This window comes from Dromiciops gliroides, chromosome 2 (genome assembly GCF_019393635.1).
Source record: "Dromiciops gliroides isolate mDroGli1 chromosome 2, mDroGli1.pri, whole genome shotgun sequence".
Classification (NCBI taxonomy): Eukaryota; Metazoa; Chordata; class Mammalia; order Microbiotheria; family Microbiotheriidae; genus Dromiciops; species Dromiciops gliroides.
The window spans coordinates 307,613,365-307,640,719 of NC_057862.1; the positions used below are offsets into that span (position 1 = coordinate 307,613,365).

At 41.0% G+C, this 27,355-nt stretch overlaps 1 protein-coding gene across 1 annotated transcript in view; it reads right to left on the reverse strand.

Annotated features, from left to right (window-relative positions):
- SIL1 (SIL1 nucleotide exchange factor) overlaps positions 1-27,355 on the reverse strand; it is a 259,687-nt gene that overhangs the window by 142,859 nt on the left and 89,473 nt on the right. The window contains exon 4 of the mRNA XM_043985393.1: positions 27,103-27,238. Coding sequence (XP_043841328.1) covers positions 27,103-27,238 — 136 coding nt within the window. The remainder of the gene's footprint in view (positions 1-27,102; positions 27,239-27,355) is intronic.

Sequence of the window (27,355 nt, forward strand, 5' to 3'; positions counted from 1 at the left end):
CTGTCTTGGATGCTACCTGGATTAACAAAATTTAGGCAAAAATTCAATGACTACACCCCCAAAAGAAGGGTTGTCTCTACAAGAAAGCCAAGAAAGATGGTCCCATGATGATGTTAGTTCAATGAGCTTCTATCACAGAAGCCTCATGTAATTCAAGGGGGAAGGGGTTGTTTTCTACATAGTGAAGTATTAAAATGTCTCAGATAGCAAGAGTCTTTAATTTGTAAGTAAGTAACTTTACGCAATTCCACTCTTACTCTTCTATGAAACAAAACAATATTGGGGGTTAGGGGAAAAGACAAGGAAGAGAGGACAGAAGTTGCTGATCTGTTTCTTCTGTAGAACCAGATATAATTCTGATGCCCAAATATGCCAAAACCATACTGCAAGAGGGCTGACTCTCTAAGTGGCTGGCCTGGTTTAGGAGGCCATACTACTTCCTCAGTAAGAAAAGGAACCTCAACATTATGACACTGAATCATACCTAACTTGGGAACTTCCCCACTTAGAAGCTTATCTTCCAAAATTATAAATCAATTGTTCTCTGCAATCTAAAAAATCTATGCCCCCTCCTCCCCCTCCAAAAAAAGGCTGTTACCAAGAATCCTAAATGCTCTGCAATGGAAGTTGAGCTCTGGTATAATTGGGGCCGAATCTGAACCGTACCCTGAGGCAGAGCCATGCTAAGAACTGGATAGGGAAAAATTCTGTACACTCAGAAGGCTCATTTAAGTGAATGTGAAATCTCAGCTGTGAATAATGCATGCAAGACCTGCAGTAGAGGCACTTCCTTCCAGCCCAGCCAAGAGCCAGGCTCCAGAGGCAGATGGCCAAACCAGTGGCAATTTTGTTCTCTAAGATGATTGCCTCCTTATGTCTACCCTCAAGATGGGGAGACTGATAAATACAGCAACCTAGGAAGAAGAAAAACAGATAATGTAATTGGGGGGGGGGGGGGGTGAATGTACACAAGTAGCATTACCTGAGACATTTCCAGTCCCCAGGCAAGGTAAACATATCTGTTTTTAAAAAAAGAAAAACAGCAGTGTAATTTCTCTCTGTGGAGGAAAGAAGCCCCAAACATATAAAGTTGCTCATTCAGAAGAGACAGATGATATTTCTAAGTAGAATGATGCCAAACCATCTGCAAAAGGTTTGTACATCCATCAGCACAAGTGGTTGCATACAGTACAGTCTGGAAAGGACAAGGAAAGGAAATCAGGGAAGAGTGAAGAGGGAGGGGAGAAACTTGCAGTTAATAGACCCATTTGCACCCAGAATATTCATTACTTTTAATGACCAGAGGCTCAGAGAAGGGGAAACCAGGCATGCCTCTAACCAGTTTGCACAAATCAAGCCCAGGGAGCTTTTTGAGAGAAAAATCTCCACACCCTAGCCCAACCCAGCATTAAGAGTTTTGTCAGAGCTCCACATAGATGGGTTTGCACAGCTGATATTCAGTTCCATTTTGAGCGTACACACACACGCAAACGCACACAAGCATACACTTTTTTAAGTCATAAGGAAGAAATGACAGCTCACTAGTCTTGTGCCTAAAATAACCTATGGAGAAATACGGTTTATGAACTCACTGTAATACAATACATAATTCAGAGGCCAGCCATTTGTCACACTATTGAGTAATCCATATGCATCCTCAGAGCTTGACAATAAAATTTGTAAATCAATAGCAAAAAGCAGCATACCACAGCTACAGAGTTAAGATACAAAGAACATTTTAAGCATTGATTTTTTTTATTTGGGGGCGAGGGAGGAGACTTAAAAACTAGTCTTGAGAGGGTAAACATTTGCAAGGGATTTAAGGGCTAGAATAGAGGAGACTTAATGCTTCCTGTACATGCTCCCTTGAGAGCAGTCTTCACTGTAAAGATTCCCATTGTTCGTTCCCATGATAATAATGGCTGTCTCCTACAGACCCTGCTATTAGTATAACAGGGATGTCCACATCAATCAAAAAAAAACCCAACAAAGTATATTTACCTTCTGAGCTCAAGAGAAGCCAGCAAAACACCTGCTTTGTTCAAGAGAGGGTCTTAAAGGAGGAAAGAAAATAAATTATTTTAAGATTGTGTTTGAACTTATTTTCCTTCCTCCTGGAAGATCAAATAATAAGCATAGGGGGAGACATTGCCATCCATAAACCTATTGCCATAGTGATTTGTGTTTGATAGAGAGATGAAACAGGAAGGATTCCGTTTATATTCTAAGAAAACCAGACAGTAACCCTGATCACTCAGCATCTATTATTGGACATAATGCCATATGAGATGCTCTCCCCTCTTTTCTTAAGCAGGGGGAACAGTCAGTCCTGAAGTATGTATCTACACTGTCATCTCCCACAATTATCTGGATAATGGGAACTTGCAGCTCCATACCACTAACACACAAGCAACTTTGTAGGCTCCTTAAATAGAGCAATATTTCTTTGGCACCAGAAGTACATGCATGAGACAGGGGAGAACCTGCTTCACATGGAGAGTCTGCTCACTTCAGACCATGTCTCCAGGCATCTAAAACTCCACTGAGTGGTGACAACTGAACATGCCAAACATGACATATAACTAACGAGGGCCCTATCCTTAAAGGACCAACAGATAAATTCTGTTCTGTTTCCTTCTTTGTTGACAAAGATTCAAACTACTTTCTCTCTGTTAATTCCCTTTGTTTTCCTAATAACTAAAAGGATATTATACCATCTATCTACCAATTTTCTATCTAACTATCTATCTATGACATGGGACTTAGGATAAGTCAGAAGAAGTTTCTCCTGTGAGAAGCAAAAACAAAGATGACCAAATAATAGGACAGACATATTGAGGAATAAAGGGACTATTAAAGTTTAGACTAACTAGATATCAGGACAGACACACCTAAGGAATAAGGAGAGATAATCTTTTATTTTTCTTCTTGGGTGAGGCAATTGGGGTTATGTGACTTGCCCAGGGTCACACAGCTAATAAGTGTCAAGTATCTGAGGCTGGATTTGAACTCATGTCCTCCCGACTCCAAGGCTGGTGCTCTATCCACTGTGTCACCTAGCTGAGATAAAATTCTATAGCAGGAAAGTCAATTAGGCATGGCTACTACCTGACCCAAGCTAGGAGACAGAGATAAATCCAAAGGTCAGGACCATCATTTCAAAAAAATCCCCTTCCACTCTCAGGAATATGACAAGCATCCAAGTTTTCTTTCCCCTCTACACCCCAAAAGGGAACTTTCCAGTTTTTAAGTGGATACCCTATCTATCCTCTATAAAAACGTTTGTCTTCCCTCTGTTAGAGGAGGAGGATGTTTCTAAGCCCTCCTCCCCATGGGCAAAGTCTTTGACTTTTCACTCAGTCACTTTCTCTAGTGCCAAATAAAAGACCATTTAATTCTGGACTGTGTGAGAGTGTAATTCTTTATTTTTTTTTAATTTAAAAATTTTTTTTGTGGGGTAATTGGGGTTAAGTGACTTGCCCAAGGTCACACAGCTAATAAGTGTCAAGTGTCTGTGGCCGGATTTGAACTCAGGTCCTCCTGAATCCAGGGCCAGTGCTTTATCCACTGTGCCACCTAGCTGCCCCAAGTGTAATGCTTTATTGAGGAGAGCCTAAGGACCACCACTTCTCCCCTGTGACAACATATAAATAGGATAGTATACTATTTATCTACCTATCTTTATTTTCATATATGTATACACACACTGTATGTTATTATATATCAAATACAATACAAACACATAATATGTTACACTAATATATAACCAGGTTATTCATTTCTTGCACTGAAAGTTGCCTCCTCAACCTGAGGACACTTGACTGCCTGGATCTCATTTAGAGCTGAACCAAAGAAGCAACAAACAGGAAAGCAGAGTGAGCAAATCCCTAGGTTTTAATTAAATGGGATCGCTAAACCCAGGGGGCAATGTCAGGAAATTCAACACAGGAAAGCAGAGAGCATGTAGTTCTTTTACTTGTCACTTTCAAAAAGACCCACAGAGAATGAACACAATCTTATGACTTCCTTCAGAAAACAGACTCATCCAGATGCTGATGACTATGCCAAGAAATAAGGAGAGCTGACACTCAACTGTTCATGCAACACAGAACATGTTGTTTGTCCTTCATTCCAAAAAAGACCATGATATCAAGGTGATGGCATGACTTTCAGTGAATTGGATTTAAGTGAGGGAGGGCTGTATGAGGTCACCAACCTCACTCTCTCCTCCAGAGCCATCTGGATCCAGAACGACTGGAGGTGGCCCCGGATGTTTTTAAGGCAATTGGGGTTAAGTGACTTGCCCAGTCACACAGCTAATAAGTGTGTGAGGTAGCATTTGAACTCAGGTCCTCCCGACTCCAGGGCCAGTGCTCTATCCACTGCACCATCTAGCTGCCCCCAACAGAACATGTATGTCAAGTCAAGGGACAAGAAAGTGGGAGATTGGTTGAGAAAAATGGTCATGCCAAAGAACTCCTAGATGTATTTTTAATAATTCTGACTTGAGATCATTCAGTTCCAAAGACCTAATTTTCCCTAATTTCCCTATATATTCTCTCCAGTGATGACAATAAGTTTTTCCTATTGTTCTGACTTGAACAGCACAAAATGTGACTGGAAGAACCAAGTTTTGGAAGTCATTTTTTTGATGCTGGCAGAATTGAAAAAAATTATTCCCCTAGCCACATACACAGGAACCATCCATCCTTGCTAAATGCCACTCAACTGCAGGTAAAAGATCATTTATTTCAACTGGAGCTAGCAGAGCAAGAAGAAGAGGCTTAAGAGTCTATTTTATTCTGATTATAACAATGGCACTCATTCCCTAAGTAATATCAGTGACCATAGTCAGCCTAGAGGAAAATTGTGAAGTAAAGTTTGTCTTTGGTGTGCCCACTTCAGTCCTCTTCACCTCTCAGCTCACTCCACTACTCTGTCTGCTACTTCCCACTAAAAAGATACAACCTGACCCTTTTCTAATTCCTTCAAGAGCCAAAGAGTCAAAGAGCTAAAAGGCAAAAGCACTAAAAAGAGGGTTTCTAGACAGTATTTAATTTTTCCATTCTTGTAACAATAGATGATTGCAGTCTAACCTTCCAGTAAGTACCCTTTATGCTTCTTAGGCAACCATAGACCAGTGAATGAAAGATATGAGAATAGACAGACTTGGATATCCCACACGAAGGAACAATCCTTGCACGTGAGTTTGTGGACTAGGCGCCAAGAAGTATAAAATTCTTCAGTCACTCAAAAGAATGTCTAAGAGAAACCCACCTCCCACTCCCATTTCACTATCTTTTTTTTGTGTGTGTGAGGCAATTGGGGTTAAGTGACTTGCCCAGGATCACACAGCTAGTGTCAAGTGTCTGAGGTCAGATTTGAACTCAGGTCCTCCTGAATCCAGGGCCAGTGCTCTATCCACTGTGCCACCTAGCTGCCCCTATCTTTTCTAATAAACCTGCAAAATGCAACTTATAGTGCCCCACTGGATTCAACTGTATGGTTTTTATGAAATAATCCTTTAGATATCCTCCATGGATAAAGATTTACAGTATTAATTCAATCACATTCTTCTGGCTTCCCTTAAATTCCCCACCATTCAAGTTCTCTCTCCACCTAGGCTGTTTAAAGTTATGTAAAGAGGGATCTGACCCAAGGATACTTTACTCAGCGGGATTCCTCTAAGAGTAGCTAACACTGGACTGAAAGCCAACTCTACTGGGTCCTTTTTCATGATCATTCATGTTTCTTGCTTTGTAGCACTAGGCAAGGTCGGAACCCTCTTTATCCCAACGGTTTGACCATGTAAAAAAAGAATGTTGGTATAGCAATTAATGAGATAGGGCCTGCATAGCATTTATAGTTTTATTTAGGCCAAAGATACTCTATAAATATAGCATATTATTATTCCATAAAAAAATACCTCTGCCTACATAAACTAATTATGGCCAGAGGTAATCAAATCTTCAAACTTTTTAATCCAGAGAAATGGTTCCCTTAGTTCACAAACAATTGAAAAATACGAGCAATAAAGAGACTGCTCTGTAGACTAAGGAAATTAAAATACAATTGGATCCTTCTTTTCCAAAATCAACATATTATGTGAAATAAGACAAGAACAACCTGTTAGTTAATAAAAAAATACCGAGATGAACAACAAAAAAAGACAATCGGTTTGATTACAACTCAAAAGACAAAAGGTTCTTACAAACCACTACATAATTCAAATGTTTTGTAGGGTTTTGTCCTCCTAAGCCTCTACCTACATTTACCTTTTTTAGGTCAATGCTATCTGGATGCCAAGCCTACAATGGTCATCTCTATCCAAGGGCCTCGAGAGCCTCATTTTCAGAGAATTAGAGAAGATTCAGGGAACTTCCAAAACAACCTCCCTGAGCACTAATATCCCACCACCACAAACCCCTGCCCAGCGAGAATAAAAGACACTGTGTTCACTACACTCCCCATTGGAAGCACTGAAGATAGGCCCAATGTTGGATTGTCCCTTGGTAATCCTTTTATCATCTCTAATTCCCTAACGCTATTCTACAGTGATTCTTCTAAATCTTCTCCATTCTCAAATTCCCTAAAACCTCACCACAAGTAACAAAAATTAGTTTAATCCAACTTGGTGGTACAGAGGCAATTAGCAGGACAGTGGATAAAGCACTGGCCCTGGAGTCAGGATGACCTAAGATCAAATCCAGCATCAGACACTTACCAGCTATGTGACCCTGGGCAAGTCATTTAACCTCTGTATGCATCAGTTTTCTCAACTGTAAAATGAGGATAATAATCACACCTACTTCACAGGGCTGTTGTGAGGCTCGAATGAGATAATATTTCTAAAGAGCTTAGCACAGTGCCTGGCAAACAGTAAGTACTTAGTAAAACCTTTGTTCCCTTTGCCTCTCCCCTTTCTTACCTAGAGAAGTGACCTGCCCAAGATCCCATGCTATCTCAGCAGAGTAATGAAAGGATGAGTCTAGATATTCACAAGGTTTCTTTCTATCATATCATCCTATATTTTACTTGAGGCTACAACCACCTACGGTTATATAGGGGTTCTATTCCAGTACTAACTAATCCTTGTTCTGGGCATCTAGCACCATATTCAACTCTCCTGACCTGCCTGTTTAGCTGTCAGTGGGGGATAGCAGAAAATAGTCACAAGACTAAATCCTGCTCTACCATTGACTTAACATGGCACATGGCTCTTTGGCTCTCTGGGCCTCAGTTAATGAAGAGTTTGCAATAGACAAAGGATCAAAGGATATGAATAAGTGAACAAATGGGGAAAAAAAGCATTTATTAAGCTGCATACTATATACTTTGCTAATTACTACAGCCACAAATGGACAAAGCAAGACAGTGTTAAGCTTTTTTTTTTTTTAAAGTGAGGCAATTGGGGTTAAGTGACTTGCCCAGGGTCACACAGCTAGTAAGTGTTAAGTGTCTGAGGCCGGATTTGAACTCAGGTACTCCTGACTCCAGGGCCAGTGCTCTATCCACTGCTCCACCTAGCTGCCCCGCAGTGTTAAGCTTTTAAGGAAATCATATTCTAATAAGGGGAGGAAGCTTAGAGATTTCAACTGTATATCAGTTAGAAAGGTTCCATTGTCTTTAGGGTACATAGGACAAAAATAATAGATGATAATAATACATTATCTTTTGTGTTGTTTTTTTTAAAAAGTTTATATGAACAGCTTTCAGAAGAAATATAAATCATCGACAACCATCTGAAAGATTATTCAAAATCTAAAATAATTTTAAAAAACAAATTAAAACAAGCATGAGGTACTGAATCTTATATCTAAAATAGCCAAGTTGAGAAGGAGCAGGGGCAATTTATGTTGGAAGGCCTGAAGATAGGACCAACAATTCACTGCTGTTAGAACTATACCTTGATTCAACCAAGTCTGGAAAACAATTTGGAATCATGAAAGAAAATTTAGTAAATTATTCATATCCTTTGACCCAGTGATGCCACTACTAGATTTAAACCCTGTAGAAAGTTGCTAACAGCAAGAAAATGCCCATATGCATAACAACATGCAGAGAATCTTTTTTTCTAGCAATCATAAGCTAGATATAAAATGTGTGCCTAATTTAATTTGACAAGCATTTTTAAGAACCTATGATACCCCCCGCCCCCGCTTTCTTTTTAAGAGCTCGTGATTGTGTTCAGTGCTAGGGGTGAGACAGGAGAGGTGAGAGGGTGGGTACAAAGACAAAAATGAAACAGGCCTTGACCTCAAGGACCACATGTTCACAAATAATAGAAAACATACAGAAAAATTTTGAGGGAAGGGACTAATGAAGGAATAGAAAAAAAAGACTCGTATAAACAAAAGTTGAGAACTGTCTTTACATGTAACGGAAAAAATAAAATATCTCAAAAAAAAAAAAAAGAAAAAGAAAAAAAAGACTCCTAAAAGGGAACCATATGAGTGAAATCTTAAAGGGAGGTGGAGGTCACAAAATATGGCCATAAGAAGGGAGAATTCCACATGTGCCAACAAATGAAGCACAACTAGTCTACATTTGAGAAAGGATCAAACCCAAGTCCTATAAACTCCAAATACCGTACTCTACCCATTACACCACAAGGCCTCATGTAAAAGAAGCAAGAGATGGAATGTAGTATGCAAGGAACAGCACATAGGCAAAAGTTTGGCTGCAATGTGGACCATGAGGGTTAAGAGAGACAGTTCTCTTTTTACATAAATATGCATTATGCAAATCTGAATTTATGTAAAGTCTGAAGAAATCTGCATGTTAAAAAAACAACAATGCTTTACAGAACTGCACAGTGCTCTCCCCTTTCCATTCCTGCCCCTTGGCTTGGTGCTCTGTACCCTCCCATCCCTTCACCAACCCACCCCCCCCCCAAAAAAAACCCAACCCTCCAAGTAAAAGTAGAACAGGCACGTAGAGAGACCACCACCATCTCCATCAACAGATGGGAGTCGGAGCTTGGCTTGAGACCTCCAGCACTGCCCACCTGCCCCTGTGTCCAGCCCTCTGTGTGGCTGTCTTCTACCCATTCCTGGCCCCTGCATGTCATCCATCCTCTCCTATGTCTGTTGCCGGCCCCTACATGTCTGCTCCCCACATGTTTTTCCTCTCGGTTCCAGCCAGGTCCCAGTGTGGTTGGCTTAATGTTCCTCTGCATGTTCCTCCTCCTGCTCTCGTTTCTTTGTCCCCAGTTCCCATGTGTCCTTGAACCATGTGCCAGCCCCTCCTCCACAAGTCCATGGTTCCTGCTTCTCTCCCTCCTCCTTCTGTCCCTTCCCCAGGTCCATTAAAAATCACTTTACGTAGAGATTTGCTGAACAATCCACTTACATAAAGCAAGAACTGTCTATGATGTGAAATCAGCCTAGAAAGGTAGATTCGATTCAAGCTGTGAAGGGCTTTAAATGCCAAACAGAGGAATTTGTATTTTATTTCCGAAGCAATAGGGAGCCACCAGAACTTCTTGAGTCAGGGAGAAACATGGATAGACCTATACCTTAAGAATATCAATTTGGGTACTTTATAGAAGATGGAATGGAAATTAAAGATGGGAAGCTAGGAGATCAATTAGACAGAAGAAATTAGATAGCCCAGTCAACGGTGTCATATTTAAGAGATGGTCCTATAAAACCAATGTAACTAGAGATACCCAAGGGAAAAGAGGCAAAGACAATAAGGTAAGGGGAATAGGACAACATTCACCAATACCACCCCAAAAAAATATTTTTTAAAATCTAGTGCCATAGCAACAGACACTTTGAAAACTAAGGCAGCCTGGCAACCCCCTTACCACCAACACACACATTTGAATCACAACCAATACCACCAAAGCAGGGAAGGACAAAGATGTGATAAAACCACATATGTCCTCCAGACCATAGCAGGAGAGATCATTTGAAAGTGAAGAGAACAAGCATTTATTAAGCCTCTAATATTATTAGCCCCCTACATAAGTCAGGCACTAGGCTAATGGCATTACCAATATAATCTGGTCCTGGAAACAGCTCCTCCCAAGACTTAGTACATTGTTAAGATGAAGGAAGCTCTTCCAGATGAGTTCTTTTTTTTTGGGGGGGGGGGGCGAGGCAATGAGAGTTAAGTGACTTGTCTAGGGTCACACAGCTAGTAAGTATCAATCGTCTGAGGTCATATTTGAACTCAGGTCCTCCTGAATCCAGGGCCGGTGCTTTATCCACTGTGCCACCTAGCTGCCCCTGGATGAGTTCTTGCTCTAGCTAGTTGGATACATCTGACATCAGGGATTAGAGCAATTCAGAACTGGGGGGGGGGGGGGCCAGGTGTTTTACAGGGAGAGGTACAGTGTGACTCCAATGCCTATAGTTGGTTTTATTTGCTGCCTCAAAGATTATAGGCAGAGAGGTGGTGCCAGCTAGCTGGACTGCTGGAAGTTCCTAGCCTGTAAGGTGCCAAGCACAGTAGCGTCTAAATATGGAAGAGTCTATCAAAGAAGAGTCTAAAAAGAGTAGGGAGCAACATCAGACAGGAGGAGGAAGAGCAATGGGATAGGCAGTGACATGAATGGATCAATCAACAAGAATTTATTTAGCACCTACTAGACAGGCCATTAAGACTAGGCTACCCACTGTAAAAATTTTTCTAGACTGCGACACTCAGGCCCACAAATAATTGATATGAGACAGTATTAGAGAAATGCAAAGAAGGGGAACATTCTCATAGAGCTGGTTTGTTAAGTAAGCTAAATGGGGGACTTTAGATTTATCCCTATAAAATTTCATCTTACTAGATTTAGCTCCAGTCTATTGGAATCTCTTTGTGTTTATTTCCTTTAAAACTTTTCCTTTATTAAAAAATCAAGGGGCGGGGCAGCTAGATGGCACAGTGGTTAAAGCACCAGCCCTGGATTCAGGAGTACCTGAGTTCAAATCCGGCCTCAGACACTTGACACTTACTAGCTGTGTGACTGTGGGCAAGTCACTTAACCCCCATTGCCTAAAAATAAAAAAATAAAAAAAATCAAGGGGCAGCTAGGTGGCACAGTGGATAGAGAACCAGCCCTGGAGTCAGGAGGACCTGAGTTCAAATCTGACCTCAGACACTTGACACTTACTAGCTGTGTGACCTTGGGCAAGTCACTTAACTCCAATTGCCTCACCAAAAAAAAAAAAAAAAAGAAAGAAAAGAAAGAAAAGAAAAGAAAAGAAAAAATCAAGCAGGGGCAGCTAGGTGGTGCAGTGGATAAAGTATCAGCCCTGGATTCCGGAGGACCTGAGTTCAAATCCAGCCTCAGACACTTGACACTTACTAGCTGTGTGACCCTGGGCAAGTCACTTAACCCCCATTCCTGGCCCCCCCAAAAATCCCCAAAAAACAAAACAAAAATAAAACAAAAAAAATCAAGCCTCTCCATAAGATTTCCATTCTGTTGAGATCTTTTAACAATCAGGATCCTATAATACAGATTACAAGTAGATCTATTTGCAGGGACTGGCTGGCTACTTGGCAGGTACATGTGTCATAACTAACAGTATTTTTTTTTTGAGTGTAGGTTGGACTCTGGGGTTCATTCAAACTCTAAAATTCTGTGGTCCTGTATCTATCACTATGCCTCTGCACTTTGAATCATCTGACTTAAAAAAAAAAAAACTACACCCAAGGTTGAACAGAACAAGCCCAACAGTGGAGGCTGTAGAAACTGTGCCATCTAACTAAGTAGCTCTGATTGCTCTAAGAGAGTGGCTAAAGAAAATTGGATGAGCAAGACAAGAAAGGAACCTCCTGGCCTTTAAGCACATATGCCAGAGAAATAAATATGCGTCATTATTAGAAAGAGGATGGTAAGCAGCTGCTCTCCATTTCCACCAAAGTTTCCAGCTCACAAACTGGACCATGGCCCACCCCATTAGGACAAATGGTGAATAAAAACCTGGGTAGGTAAATTCCAGTGCCAAATGAGAACAGGATGGTGATCACTTTGAGAACCACAGCCAGACAGCCTCCAATCAGAATTGCCTTGGGCTCCCAACACAGTCATAGGGTCCTTGCCTTCCTGAGTTGGTCACTGCCAGACTGGATTTGTTCCCCTTTAGGGCTATTGAGAGGAGTTACAGTAGAATGCTGAGTGGCTGGCTAGCCTTAAAAATTGGCAATGAACACTCAACATGAATGGGGCATCCGATTTTTTGTGAGGGTGAACAAGGAAAGACATGTGGGCAGATAGAAGGATACACTACCCAATGGTTGGTTATAAACTCTGCCCCCTCTTTTTTTCAGGTTATCATATATTTAGTACCACATAACTCTTTTCTCTCCCACAGCAGCCAAAGCAAAAATTGTATAATTACAATAATTATAACCATCACCACCACCACCTCATCTTTATTGAAAGTTTTGTGGTTTACAAGACTCTTCCCTTAGAAGAATAAGAGAGGAGGAAGAGGAGGAGATGAGAGGTAGAGATGGAAAGAGAAAGAGGAGCTGGGAAGAGGAGAAGATGGGAGTGGAAGGAGTTATAAGAGGAGGAGGCAGAGAAGGAAAGCTGATGTCTACATTGTTCCATAAGATTTACAGGGTATGTTACATACATGATCATTTGCTCATCTCAATAATCTGTGAGAGAGACACGATTAAGCCCATTTTCCAAATGAGGACAGTGAAAGTCAAAGAGTTTAAGCGACTTGTTCATGGTCACATTCTTCATAAGCACCAGTGTCATATTTCAACCCAGGTTTTTTTTTGTCTCCTTGTCCAACACCATTGTCACTATACCTCTAGCTGTCAAGTACCCAGGAAGAAACTGAGGCTCAAAGAAGTGAATGATTTGCTAAGAGTTAAGCAGCTCAAAAATATTAGCACCAGGACCCAAACCCTTGTGTCTTGACTCCATATCTAGGGCTATGACCCTGAGGACGACACTCATTCCCCCACTTTGCACTAGCATTCAAATCCTAAACCCAAAAGTATCGAGAATGAAAAAGCTCTGAGCAGACAATATCCAACAAAACAAAATCAGTGGAGTGCAAAAGTAATATTTTTCATTTTTTTTTCATTTTGAGCTCCAAATTCTCTCCTTCCCTCCAGCCCCTCCCTGATACCCTAAGAAGACAATGATACCCATTATAAATGTGAATACATTTAAAATACATTTCCATTCTAGCCATGTTACAAAAAAAAGCAAGAAAAATTTTAAAGGAGGAAACATATTTCGATCTACACAGAGTACAGAATTATTAAAGGATTTACTTGTTCTCCCCAGTCCACTGCAGAGAACAAAACAGTCTGGTTGAGGTCAGAGAAGAGCATTAGGACAGAATGAAAGACTGACATGCGCTTTCTTCCTACCCTCTTCCCCAGGGTTCACCTAAAATGCAGATTAGAATATAGAAGTACCTAAAATTATAGAACATTAATATTGGGAGAGACCTTAAAAGTTATGCATCCTACATAGTCTAATTTCAGAAACGCTAAGAAGGCTTCCTTTCCTCCACCTGATTACTTAGCCAACTTGTAGTTCTCAAAGGCTAAAGTCTTTCATTACAGAATTAGACCCAAGGTTTAAGCTAGAATTCTGAAAGGTAACACTGGCAAATTCATATCAAGGAAATAATAAATAACAACAGATCCTTTCTTGAGGATAGTTTTTATACTCAAGAGACTATTACAGTACTAGATAATAGGAAAAGAAGGAAAGAATGGAAGCACTACAAAGTGGGGGAAACTGGTTCCAAATATGAATTCTACTGATTTTACCAAATCTTCCCAGAAAGGATCCCATTTCAACACCATAAGCAATGTACCCATCAGGGGTAATGGCTGTGTCTGAATAAGGAACTAGGCCTTCTTGATCACAGAAACAGATGCGAGGACATTCCTATCAACTCTGGATAAATGAAAAGAAGGTTCCTGGAGAGTGGAAGTAAGGAAAACATTGTAGCACTTCCCTATTCCTATCAAGGGCACCACCATCCTCCCAGTCACCCAGATTTGCAATTTAGGTCTCATCAGCTCCTGACTTTCTCATCACCCATACCTACCTCATCAGCTACCAAGCCCTATCAGTTATACCTTCTCAACACCCCTTGTTTACACTCCCCTCTCTGATATGACCAGCTTCCTGGTGCAGAGCCTAATCACCACATGGCTAGACCTGCACAATAGCCTGCTAGGTGGTTTCCTGACCTCAAGTCTCCCCCACTCCCATAATATTGATCTTCTTAAAGAGTAGGTTACATCATGTCAGCCCCTCATTCAATGAACTCCCATGGTATCTCTGTGCTTCCACGATCAGATATAAAATCTTCTGTTTGGCTATCAAAACCCTTCCTAACCTGTCCCATTCCTAGCTTTCCAGTTCTCTTATATCTTATTCCCCTCCATGTACTCCACGTCCTGGTGACACAAGCCTCCTTGCTTTTTGTTGAACATGACACAATCTCCCAACTTCAGGCATTTTCATTGACTGCTGCCCACCCCAGAATGCCATCCCTGCTCATTTCCCCTCCCAGCTTCCATGGAACATTGAAGTTGCTGCTAAAATCCTACCTTATGCAAGAAGCCTCTCCTGACCCCACTTCATTAATCACTTGCCTCTGTGGATCATCTCCAGTTAATCATCTATATGTAGCTATAGATACAGATAGAAACAAACACATACACGCATATAAAGCTTGTTTGTAAAAAAAAAAAAGTGTTTCATGTTGTCTCCTCTACTATAGCGTGAGCCCCTTAAACACAAAGACTGTTTTTTGCCTTTGTTTTTATTTACAGAGCTTAGCATAATGCTGGACACATAGTAAAGGTTTAATAAATGGTTACTGATTCACTGACTGGAGTTTCTCCCTAGGACTACAATATATGGGCTTGAGTGATCCCTGTGAGTGGGTCATAAAAACTGATTTGAATCTCAGAGATCCCTGCCAGCCTGCATCTGTGGCCAAATCAGACTATGGGGTGGAGAGGCTATGGGTAGACTCCATCTTGGGGAGGTGGCAAAAACCCAAGGTACAACACGTGACTGATGAAGTATCAATAAAGTCAGGTTCATAAAACTCTTCTTTTTGGCACCCTTCACACCAGAAAAGTCAAATATCTTTAACAAACAGAAATTCCCCCTGGACTCCTTTACAAAGGCTCAGTCCGCAGTTTGAGAAACCTGAAACAAGCAAACAAACAACAAACAAGACCCTCCCCCAAAAAACCAAAACACCACCATGGTTACTTGCCTCAAAGCCACATCTGGGCCAGAGGCAACACGGTGTACTACAATACCCAAGTTTCACCTTACTTCTTCTCTTTGTTGCTGTTCAGTTGTTTTCAGTCATATCTGACTCTGTGATGCCATCTGGGTTTTCTTGGCAGGAAGATACTGAAGTGGTTTGGCATTTAATTCTCCAGTTCATTTTACAGATGAGGTTAACTCATCTATAAACTATGGGTTATGTGGCTTACCCAGGGTCACACAGCCAAGCATCTGAAGGCCAGATCTGAACTCAGGAAAATGATGAATCTTCCTGACTCCAGGCTCCACAATCTATTCCCTAGGCCACCTGGCTGCCCACTTCCTATCTACCCCCTCAAGCTCAGAAACCCTCCAGGAACCACCAGACCACTTTTTTCACAATACTTAAAAATTTTCTCTTGGCCCTTCAGTCCTCTCAAGCTATGGTGCTCTATCTCCTTCCTCTTCCCCCATTCATTGTGATTTACTTTCAGTCTCATTATCTACACCCTTAGAACCTGGCTTACAAACCTAACCACTCAACTGAAACTGCCCCCTCCAGTTTACCATCACTCTTTTTTTTTTTTCCTTTTTTTTACCATCAATCTCTTAACTACTAAATGTAGTTAACCTCTGTCCTCATTCTCTTTGGTCTCTCTATATTGGGGGTTTTCACCTAGAGTCTGTGAATTTGTTTCTTTAACTTGTATTTCAATATCATTGCTTTCCTTTATAAACAGATTTTATTTTATGTATTTAAAAATATTCTGAGGAATCCATAGTCTTCACCAGACTGACAAAGGTTCCATGACATAAAAAATGTTTAAAATCCTTCACTGTTCCTCCTGATACTAACCAGTGTCCCCACCCCCACCCCTCTTGAGTTCCTGGACTCTTCTACTTGTCCTGCTACCCATCTGACCACTCCTACTCACTCTTCTCTGATGAATTATCGTGCAAGTTATCTCTCAATCTGCCCTGGGTCTTCTTTCTTTTCCTCCTACGATGGCCATCTCCCCAGCTCATGAATTTAATTATAATTTGTGGAAAAATTAGTAAAAAAAAAAAAAAGCCTAAAAATTCAACACTAATCTTTCTCCTGAACACAGCTCCTCATTGCCATCTGCCTACTGCACCTCTACCTGGATGTCCCATTGGCACTTCAAATTCAAGAGGTCTACAACTGAGCTCTTAAATCTGTGGCTTTTCCAAACTTACCAATTTCTGGCAAAGTCATTACCATCCTGCTAGTCACCCAAGTTCAGAACCTCAGAGTCATCTGTCACTCTTCCCTTTCCCTCATTCCCTATATCCAATGAATTCCCAAATCTTGTCAATTTTACTTCCAAATTACCTATTATAACTGTCCCTTTCTCAGCAATCACTCAGTCACTACTATGCTTCTGGGCCTTAACATTTCTCACCTGGATTACTTTGAATCTCCTAACTGGCTTTCCTACTTCCCATCCTCTCCCTTCCTAAAGTCACTACCCTGGTTAAAAACCTTCATCAAAACCCTATGGTTTTTAAATAACTGGCATTTAAAGGCCTCCACAATCTAGATCCAACCTTTACCCTTCCAGTCCTATTTCTTGATAGTCTCCTCCAGACACTCAAAAATATTAACCCAAGGGAATTAATGAATTGTTCCCCCAAGCTAACATTCCGAATACTACCTCTGCACATTTGTGTAAGTTACTCCTCTGGACTCAAACCCTTTATCATTGCCTTTCAGGGTCATTTATCTTTTTTCAAGAGTCAGCTCAGGCGCCACCACTTCTGCAAAAACTTTCCCTGATCTCCTAGTTATCTCCCTCCTCAAAGTGCCTAATTATCTATGTATATGCTGTATCTTGGGAAATAGAAGGCATGCTCCTGGAGGGCAAGAACTGTTTTTGTCTCTGCATCTCTAGTGCCTTGTGTATAGTAGGCAAGAGGCTATTCTTATTGTCTGTTGTTTGTCTTTTTCTCAAAGAGGACCATGACATCAGGAAGTGATGTCATGACTTGCAGTAAACTGGATTTAAGTGAGGGAGGGCTGTGCAAAGTCACCAGCTTCACCTTCTCCTCCAGAGCCATTTAAGGCCAGTAGCAAGCTATGTATCAGAACGACTGGAGATGGGCTCAGATGTTTTGAAGCAATCAGGGTCACACAGCTATTAAGTATTAAGTGTCTGAGGCCACATTTGAACTCAGGTCTTCCTGACACCAAAGCCCACTAGAGTAGTCACTGTACCACCTAGCTGCCCCAGGCAAGAGGCTAATTTATACATAAAGCTATAGATGTAGGATGCCAGAAATATCATCAATTATTGGCAAATTGAACTGAACAGCAGCCCATTAGTTAAGAGACTTATAGGTGGCATCCTTGACCTAAAATTGCTCCCTGTCAAAGGTTGCTTAAGGTCTATAAGCCTAGGGTCTCATCCTAAATACTTGAAATTGGTGTAGTTCCTCTAATATAAATGATGTTTTTAAACTTCAGTTTCCTCCTAATTCCCATGCAAATCTGCAATGATCTCACCAGATGGCTAGAGCTCTATAATTCTTGGATTGCTCACATCAGTTGTTGGTGATTTGAATTTTGGGGGTTTTTTTGGTTTTGCTTTTTTTTTCTTTTCAATTTTAAATGAACATGTTCCTCCATGGGCTAAGTGATTCTATCTTGCTGGTTCTTTCTGCTAAAGTCAATATTTCAGAAGTTCTCTCAGTCACTTTGAAATGATATAATATGAAAAAGAAAAAAATAAAAAAAAAAAAGAACTGATATGATTCCGTAAGAAGACCCAGGTCTGTGCCTATTCCCATAAATAGATAGGCAAATAAATAAATAAATGCTAGAAAACAGTGCTAATCTCTCTTCAACCAACACACAGCAGCAGATATGTCTAAGTGGTCTAGAAAAGTGCCTAATTTTATGCCACCCCCTAGGCATTTCACAAGCAAACTAGTTCATTAAAAGGGCAGACCTTAAGTAGGACAATGGACATATTTAGTCTAAACAAAAGAAGCAAAAATAAATTCTAAAGGATATCTACCACCAGAAGACCAGTTTATAAACTGAGCTATGTGGAAAGGGAGGCACAGAATCACCTTCAACCACAAATCTAGGTATTACTTAAATCTTTTGGTACCTTCCAGTTCTAGACCCATTGATAATATAACAGGGACCTTATCTGAAAGAAGATGAGCCAAGATGTTTCCCTGCCCCCCCCAAGAAATGCAATGTATTAAATGACACCTTGGATTTGGAATAAGAAGCCCTCAGATCAAATTCACTACAGCTGTTTTATTGAAATGACCTGTGTGACCTTAATCAAATGACTTAGCTTCTCTGGACCTCAGTGGACTCATCTGTAAAATAAGGTGCTTAGACAAATTGACAGTTGGACTAAGGTACCTTCTGACCCTAGAACAGAGGTTCTTAACTTTTTTTTTTTTTTTTGGCAAAGCAATGAGGGTCAAGTGACTTGCCCAGGGTCACATAGCTAGTGTCAAGTGTCTGAAGTCAAATTTGAACTCAGGTCCTCCTGAATCCAGGGCCAGTGCTTTATCCAATGCACCACCTAGCTGCCTCCTGGTTCTTAACTTTTTAAATCACAGACCCCTTTGATGGTCTGGTGAAGTCAATGGACCCCTTTCTCCTAAAGTTTTAAAATTCTTTTATATAAGACAAAACACATAGGATTACAAAGGAAAACCAATTTAATTAAAGATAATTTTTCCCCATCCAAATCAAAGACACCTTGAAATCTATCTTGGGAATCTACAGAACCCATGTTAAGAACCTCTGTTCTGAGAGCAGCTAGGTGGTGCAGTAGATAAAGCACCGGCATTGTATTCAGGAGAAACTGAGTTCAAATCTAGCCTCAGATACCTGACACTAGCTGTGTGACCCTGGGCAAGTCACTTAACCTTCATTGCCCTGCTCCCCCCCCCAAAAAAGAACCTCTGTTCTAGTTCACATTTACAACAAAGATATACACAGTGTATGGCTATCATATTTTATGATAGGCATCTATTTTGTTTCCAGTTCTTTGCTATCAATTGGTAATTTGCTAATGGCTAAACTGTGATACGTGAATGTGATCAAATATTACTCTATCTGAAATAATGAATACAAAAAATTGAAAGATCTATGCAAATTGATATAAAGTAGAACCCCAAAAATAATATATTCATAAGGACATTATGAATAGAAACCACCAAAAATAGCAAAAGTGAATGTTGCAAAATTAGAAGAACAAGCATGGGAGGCTCTAAAGGAGAGATAAACCAAAGGAGACCTCTCCACTGTGCCCACTCCTCTGCAGAAGCAGGAGGTCCACAATTGGAGTACATTACACATATTATACTTTCTCGATGTACTAATCAGTTCTGCTGCCTTTTTTGCCTCTCATGGCTTTAAAAATATTTTTTGTTATCTGGGAGGGAAAAGGGGGAGCATTATTGGGAGAAATTCTGGCAATGTAGAAAACAAAAGTTATCCAAAAAGTTTAAAAAAATAATGGAAGGAACTATCCCCCAGTCCAACCTCCTCATAAGGTAGGCAAGAGAGGTTGGATGATCTGCCTGACATCATACAGGTCGCAAGCAAACAAGTGAAAGAATGTGACCCAGGGGATCAAAGAAAGAAGGAATCTTAAAGTTTGAAATTGAGTTTAGAAGCACACAAGCATGTGCATGAGTAAGTGTGTGTGTGTGTGTGTGTGTGTGTGTGTGTGTGTGTGTGTGTGTTTCTGTCCACAGACGAAGCAGCTAGAACTTCTGAGGAGAAAGTAAGCTTGCACTCCAAGAAATGACAATACAGACCCAAAGGTTGAGTCAGACACAGTAATGGTCAAAGGAAATAGAGGTTAGGAGTGGAGGCTGGTAGGGTACTCAAGGTACTTCTGAAGGGTCCTGCGCTATTTGTAGATGTCACATTAACAACAAAGAGGTCTAATACCTCACACTATATATTACAACAAGCTCAAAATGGATGTGACCCAAATTCTGAAGGCTAGTCTAAAAAAACAGAATATAAATACCTATCACAGCTACAGAGAAGGGGGAAGAGAACAAGCATTTTTAAACACCAACTAAGTGCCAGGTGCATGTGCCAAGTACTTTACAAATATTATCTAATTTGATCCTCATAACAACCTTAGGAGTGGGGAATGGGTTTAATTGATCAAACATCGTGCACATCCCAAAGAATTACAAGACTCAGTGACTCAGTTTCCTAAGTTTTATTATCAGACTGTGATGACCACAGGGAGAAGCACCCAAAGGAGACAGGTGTCTCTTTTGTGGTGGCAAGGAATTGGAAATTGAGGGGATGCCCATCAACTGGGAATGGCTGAACAAGTTGTGGTATATGAATTCAATGGAATACTATTGTGCTGTAAGAAATGATGAGCAGGAGGAGTTCAGAGAAACCTAGAAGGACTTACATGAACTGATGCTGACTGAGAGGAACAGAACCAGGAGAACACTGTACACAGTAACAGCAATACTGAGTGATGAACAACTGTGATAGACTTGGCTCTTCTCAGCAGTGCATCCAAAACAGTTTCAAAGAACTCATGATAGAAAATGTTCTCCACATCCAGAAAAAAGAACTGTGGATTATGAATGCAGATTGAACCATACTGTTTCTACTTTGGGGCTGGGCTTTTTTTCCTTCTTTTGTGAGGTTTTTCCCTTGGGCTCTGATTCTTCTTTCACAATATGACTAATACAGAAATATGTTTAATGTGATTGTACATATATAAACTATATCACATTGCTTTCCGTATTGGGGAGGAGGGAGGGAAGGGAGAGTGGGAGAAAATTTGGAACTAAAAATCCTATGAAAACAAATATTGAAAACTAACCTTACATGTAACTGGAAAATAATAAAATACTTTTATCTGAAAAAAAAAAGAGGGTACCAAGGCACACAGATGAAGGAGTGAGCGTAACAGATGAGGAGCACCAAGTAGGCAGGCATAGCTGGAATACAACATATATGAAGTACAGTTATTGTGTAAGAAGACTGAAAAAATAAAAGGTCAAGGAGGTGAAGAGTTTCAAATGATAAAGGAGTTCCTATCTAAAGGTGCTAAGGAACCACCAGTTTCCTAAAAGGGGGTGGGGATTTACACGCAATATGGACAGACCTTTATTCCAGGAAATTCATACTGGCAGCTTATTGTGGAGGACAGATTATCATAGAAAGAAACTTGAGGGTGGGAGTTGAATTAGAAGACAAATTCAAAATGGTACTGGCAAGAGAAGATGAAGGTCTAAACTAGGGCAGTGGCAAAGGAAATGGAGAGAAGGGGATGTTGAAGAAGGAAATCAGAAGATCTGAGCACTGACGGGATTTGTGGCACAAGACGCTTATACAGCAAGGCTGCAAACCTGGGTAATGGTATTCTCTACCATAACAGGCACATCTGAAAAGGGGGATTTGGGGAGCAAATATGAAGTGTTTGAGATGCTTATGAGACACCTAATACAAAAGGTCCAATGGGCATTTGGTTCTCCTGCACTTTTTATTTACATTCTCTTTCAACTGAAGTTGAACTAGGGCTGCATATAGAGATCTGGGAATCATCTGCATAGAGTTAATTTAAATCATGAGACTGAATGAAATCAACAAGTGAGAAGATACAGAAGGAGACCTGGGCCCAGGAGAATCATGAGAAAGGCCCACAACTGAGGAGGAACAATTAGACAGGAAGAAAAGACTCTGCCCAAGAGAGGACAAAGTCACAAAAACCCAGAGAGGAGAATGCATCCAGGAGCAAAAGGTAGTAAATAGTGTCAAATGCAAGAAGGATCAAGAAGGATGAGGACTAAGAAAAGGTTCTATGGCAATTCAGGGGTAATTTGGAGACAACAGCTTCAGTTTAAGGAAGAGGTGAGAAGCCAGGCTGCAGTGGTGTTAGAAGAGTGTAAGAGGAGAGGAGATGTAGGTGGCTTTTTCAAGGAGATAAACTGAAAAGGAAACAATATAGGATAATACCAAGAGGGCATGGCAGGACTGAATCAGTGGCCATTTAAGGATGGAGGAGACTTTGATATGTTTATAGGCACCAGGGAAGGAGCCAATACACAGGGAGAGACTGAAGATTAGCAAGAGTGGAGATGACAGTAGAGGCAATGTACTGGAGAAGGGAGGAGGAGCAAGAATTAAGGGCCCGTGCTTTGGTGAACAGGACATCAAAGACTAGAAAGTGCAGAATATGATACCTGAGAAATTATGTGAGATGATGAGTAAAGAAAAACAGGAAGCTCTGAATAAATGGCCTTAATTAGGGAGTGAGAGGAGGCATTTAAGGTTATATCCTGGGCTGTGAGGGTGAAAAATCTGATTTTTTGTAAAACTTTAGAATGTATTATTAAAGGGATAAGTGAACAGCTTATCTAGAAAGCAGTGAAAACAAAGAACTACCATGACTTCATCAAGAATAATACAAGACAGAAGACTAATTTGATTACATCTTGGTAATTAGATTGATAGATCAGGGAAAGCCACAAATATGTACAGTAGCTTACCTAGATTTTAGCAAAGCATTTGATAAAATCTCTCAAACCATTCTTGTGAACAAGACAGATACATATGGGCTAGAAGGATAGTGAGAAAAATTCAAAATTTGGTGAATGACTAGACCCAAACAGTATCTGCTAATGGGTCAGTGTTGGCATGTAAGGAGGTCTCTCTACTTGAGTGCCCCCAGAGATCTGTCCTTGGCTCAGAGCCGTTTAATACTCTTATCCATGACTTAAGATGATAAAGGCATAAGTGGCATGCTTACCAATCTGCAAATGACAAATCACTGAGAGGGAAAACTAACCCAAGGGATGAGCATATGGATCCAAAAAAGACCAAGAGGCTAGAATGTTGGACTAAATATATTAAGATGAATTTAACAGAGATAAACATAAGACTTGTGGTTCAAAGCAAAATTGATGTCAAAAGTATGACAAGAAAGACCACTAAATATATAGTAGTTCATCTAAAAAAGATCTAGGTTTTTTAGAGGACAGTAGGGTTCAATGAGCCAACTGTGTAATGTGGCAACCAAAAAAAGAACACAAACTTAGGCTGCACTGAAAGGTATGGCAAACATAAAAAGAGGTGGTCATTGTCCCATTATACTCTACACCATGGTTAGACCCCAGTTGGCAGGTCAAGTCCTGGGACAAATTTCATTCAGGGTACTACCCCCTTACTCAGCACCCCTTGAGAGTTAGCACTACACAGCTACTGTCTTTCTTACTCATGACTGTGAATGTCTCACACTATATCCACACTCAAACACTTTTTGTTAGGTGAGACAGCTCCCAAAATAAACCAGAAAAGTAAGGAAAATCACTTCCAGGAACAAGAAACACAGAATAAGGCTACTTACTTGAATGTCAGAAACTGATGTATTGTTTCAGGAGTTTCCACGTGATATAATGACTAGGGGAATGGATGAGGAAGGTTTCCAGGCAGGGTGATGCTGCAGGTTGTTGGGGTACAATCTTTGAGGTTTGGGGCCACAGGAAACATGAGGAGGTTGTTCCCCACAAACATAACACTGACCACAACCCACCTCTACTTCTCACATCTAGTCTTTATTTCCCAGGGAAATCAGCTTCTTTAGACAAAGTAGAAACAACTATTTGCTTCAGCACACCCTCAGGCTATTATAATAGGCTTAGGGATACATAGTTAGGATTAAATTTATGGAATAACACAATTGATAGAAACCTCACGAGGTCATCAAGTTGACTCCCTGGCCTTCCAGCAATACTACAGACCAGCCATTTACCCTTTTAAAAATTACTACATAAGACTCCTTCAGTAACCTGAATCTCACAACCATTACAATATAAGTCCTTCCTAAAAGTCTAAAAAAAGCCTTGAATTCTTCTGTCTTATATTTAACCCTATTCTTTCATCCTCTCCTCTGGGAAAAGAAAGAACAACTGATAACCACCACACAGGTTTTCACCTCTATGCCACAGGACTCAATGAGTCTCATTTTTCCTTGAAAGTTTCAGGTCAAAGTGAATGGAAATAAAGACTGTCTGGTCACATGATCATGATCTTCTGGGACACTAATTTCAGAGTCAAGCCTAACTGAGGATTAAGCAGGTGAAAATTTCCCTACTTAGTCTATCAAGCATGGAGTTTGCAGTGGTCTCCAGTGGGATGAGCTATTCGCCTTCATTTGAGTCAATTCCACTTCCCCAGAGGAAGATAGTTTTGTTGATTGCTGCCAGGAAGATTTCTGAATGTAAAGTTCATAATTACATTTTGATTACAGAGGAAAGGGGGAGGGGGAAGGGGGCACATAGAGTGAATGCACATAGAAGAGCTTCCAATCTACTGCACATTCACGTCCCCAATGAACCTCACAGCTTGTAAGCCACCCCCAAACATGCTTTTGCTCTTTATTAGCATACTTCCATCTATCAACATTGAGACCCTCCCAACATAACACAGGCACTGAGAGTGTCCCAAGGCCCTGCACACTCCAGCTTCCTCCACTAGCTCGACTTTTCTCAGTACAGCTAAAGAACTCTTCAGGACAGGGACATGACAAGTTGAGCTCATGCCACGCAGAGTAGAAAAAGGAAGGCACAAAATGAAGAGTGCTTCACCTCAGGTCTCTGGGATTCAGACTTCAATTTCTGACTTCTGAGGATTCCTGTAAAAAGAGAGGCCTATAGCCTACTGGACAGCTGTAAAGAAAACCATGGAAAGGAAAAGTTGTTAAGGATTTTTAAGAAACTAGAAGACAACAAGAGTGTGGGGTCAAGGTGGCACAAAGCTCCAGACAAAATGAAAAACAGAGCTTGGATCAACTTTTTATAAGACTGAAGGAAACAGATTTACCTCAGATGTCAGAGCTGACATGTTAAAAAGACACAATAAAGCTGTTTCCTGTTTCTCTGTTAATAATGCCATGTTTTTTTTTTCTGAAGGGCACAGAGGAGACATTCATCCCTATTTCTTCCAGGTATTTATCCCTTTGGACAAAATATGACCTTTGTCATTTGCAAAGGACATTTGCAAGGGACTTAAAACCATGCTGTTGTCCAACCATGATCCAAGAGTCACCTTCACTGCCCTCCTGCCCTGACCTGAAAATCAGCAGAGAGAATAAAGCCAGAGGAGCTCCAGGAGCCAACAGGCTTGCTCCTGAAACATGACCTCACCCCACATTAGCTCTGTTCCCAGTTGTCTGGGCTTGCTGCTTCATCATTGCTCCATTACAATGATTGCCTGTGGGCTCAGCATGGGCCACATTCTTACAAATGTAGCAAGATGGCAAAGTAAACGCTGATAACTGCTACCATACAAGGCAACATAGTCGCGAAGATGCAGTAATGAACCAGTGGCAATGGACTTTTGACACTACATTGTAGCCATTATCAGTGCTTTCAATGTGACCTTGCTCTAGCCGAGGGGAAAAGTCCACACTGGGCACTGAGGATTATACCAACGTAACAACCATGGGGGTAAAAAAGGAGAGTATAAGAGGAGCTCTCCTGCAATATTGCAACTTCCCCCTATAATCTACAGAATGTAATTCCCATGGTTCAATCAACTGTTCCCACACACAGTGGTCTCATTCCCTTCTCCAAGAGTATCCAATGGGGAACTAGGGACAAAGAAGAAAATGAAATCGGCACTAATTAATAATGTTTACACAGATTCTTGTACATTACAAGTGCCAATGAGAAGAAGCTCAAAGTCCCAACCTTCTCACACCACACACACACACACACACACACACACACACACACACACACACACACACACATGTGCACACACACTTGATGTATGAGCACAACCCTTCTCTACAGAACCACAGAAAAGCTGCCATCTATCCAACTGGGCCCAACCAAAACACTTCCCCATCCAATAGATAAATGTGATATAGAAGACCAGACACACCACCAATTCCAGATGCAAAAAGGCAACTGATTTTTTCCTCTTCATTCTCAAAGTCCAACTATTCACACTACATTGGAAGTAGAGAAATACAATTTTCTCTCTGGGCAAATATTCTACACAATGGGGGAAAAATCCTTAGAGATTACACACAGAGACACACAAATTTGAGTTGACCTAGGAGGATGCTAAATGCATGGGAAGATCCCTAAACCCATTTCCTATGTCCTTTGCCCACTTTAAAGAGAATGTAAGAGCTGCTTCCCTCCCCCTGGATCCACAGTCCTGTTAAAAGGGGGCAAGAGCTAGAAGAGATAGAAGGAAAGTTGAACTTTTCAGTTTCAGTCTCACTACATGATTTTCTCTGGGCCTTGGGCACAGGCCAGGTTGAAGGTTGAAGCCTCCTCTACCTAAGGGGATGCCTCCCATCTAAAAGCAATGTCCAGGTCAAAGGTGGAATTTGCCTTTTCACCTGGAACACTGGCACAGGTCCCTTTAACTGCAGAACAATCCTGCCCTGCACCAGTGCTCAGGATTCTCCAGTGAACAATATTTCGGCAGCAAAGAGCTGAACAGCAGAGACCAAAATAGCATTTGCCAAGTGAGGCACATGTCCCTGCCTCTCCTGTGCTTCAGAACTGCAAGGAAAGAAAGTTTTCAATCACTTGCTCAGAAAGCACAGCCACCCACCACCTGCCTGCCGGGGCACTTAAACACTAGAATTTCTATTCTGCTGGATAATGAACCTCCCTTCAACCTCCCCCCCCTCCACCAGCACCCGCCTCATTCGCAGCATTGTTCCCCTCCCGCAGGCCAAAGAGAGACTGTTCCTTTCAAAACTGGACTCTCAAGATCAAAAAGAATGTGCAGGCTCAATTCAAAGTATATTTTTAGGGTGGTGGTTTTTTTTCCTCAATTCTCTTTACCAGACAGGAAGGGCTAGGCCTGGATTTAAGCCCATTACCTGGCTTAAGGGTCTGCCATTGGTTCGTGGGGTAAAACACATTCAGGTCTTCACTGTCAAGTTCTTCCTCTGATGACGCCTCTTTGTTTTTTTCCTGGATATTGCTCTTCTCTGGATTGGACAATGCAAAATGCTTCTGTATTGGAAAAAAAAATTGTGACCTCTTGTAACTGGGTGACAGAGAGAACATGACTCTAGCATTTCATTGAACCATGCTTTCCATGCCAGAGATGAAATGTATCAAGGATGGGTA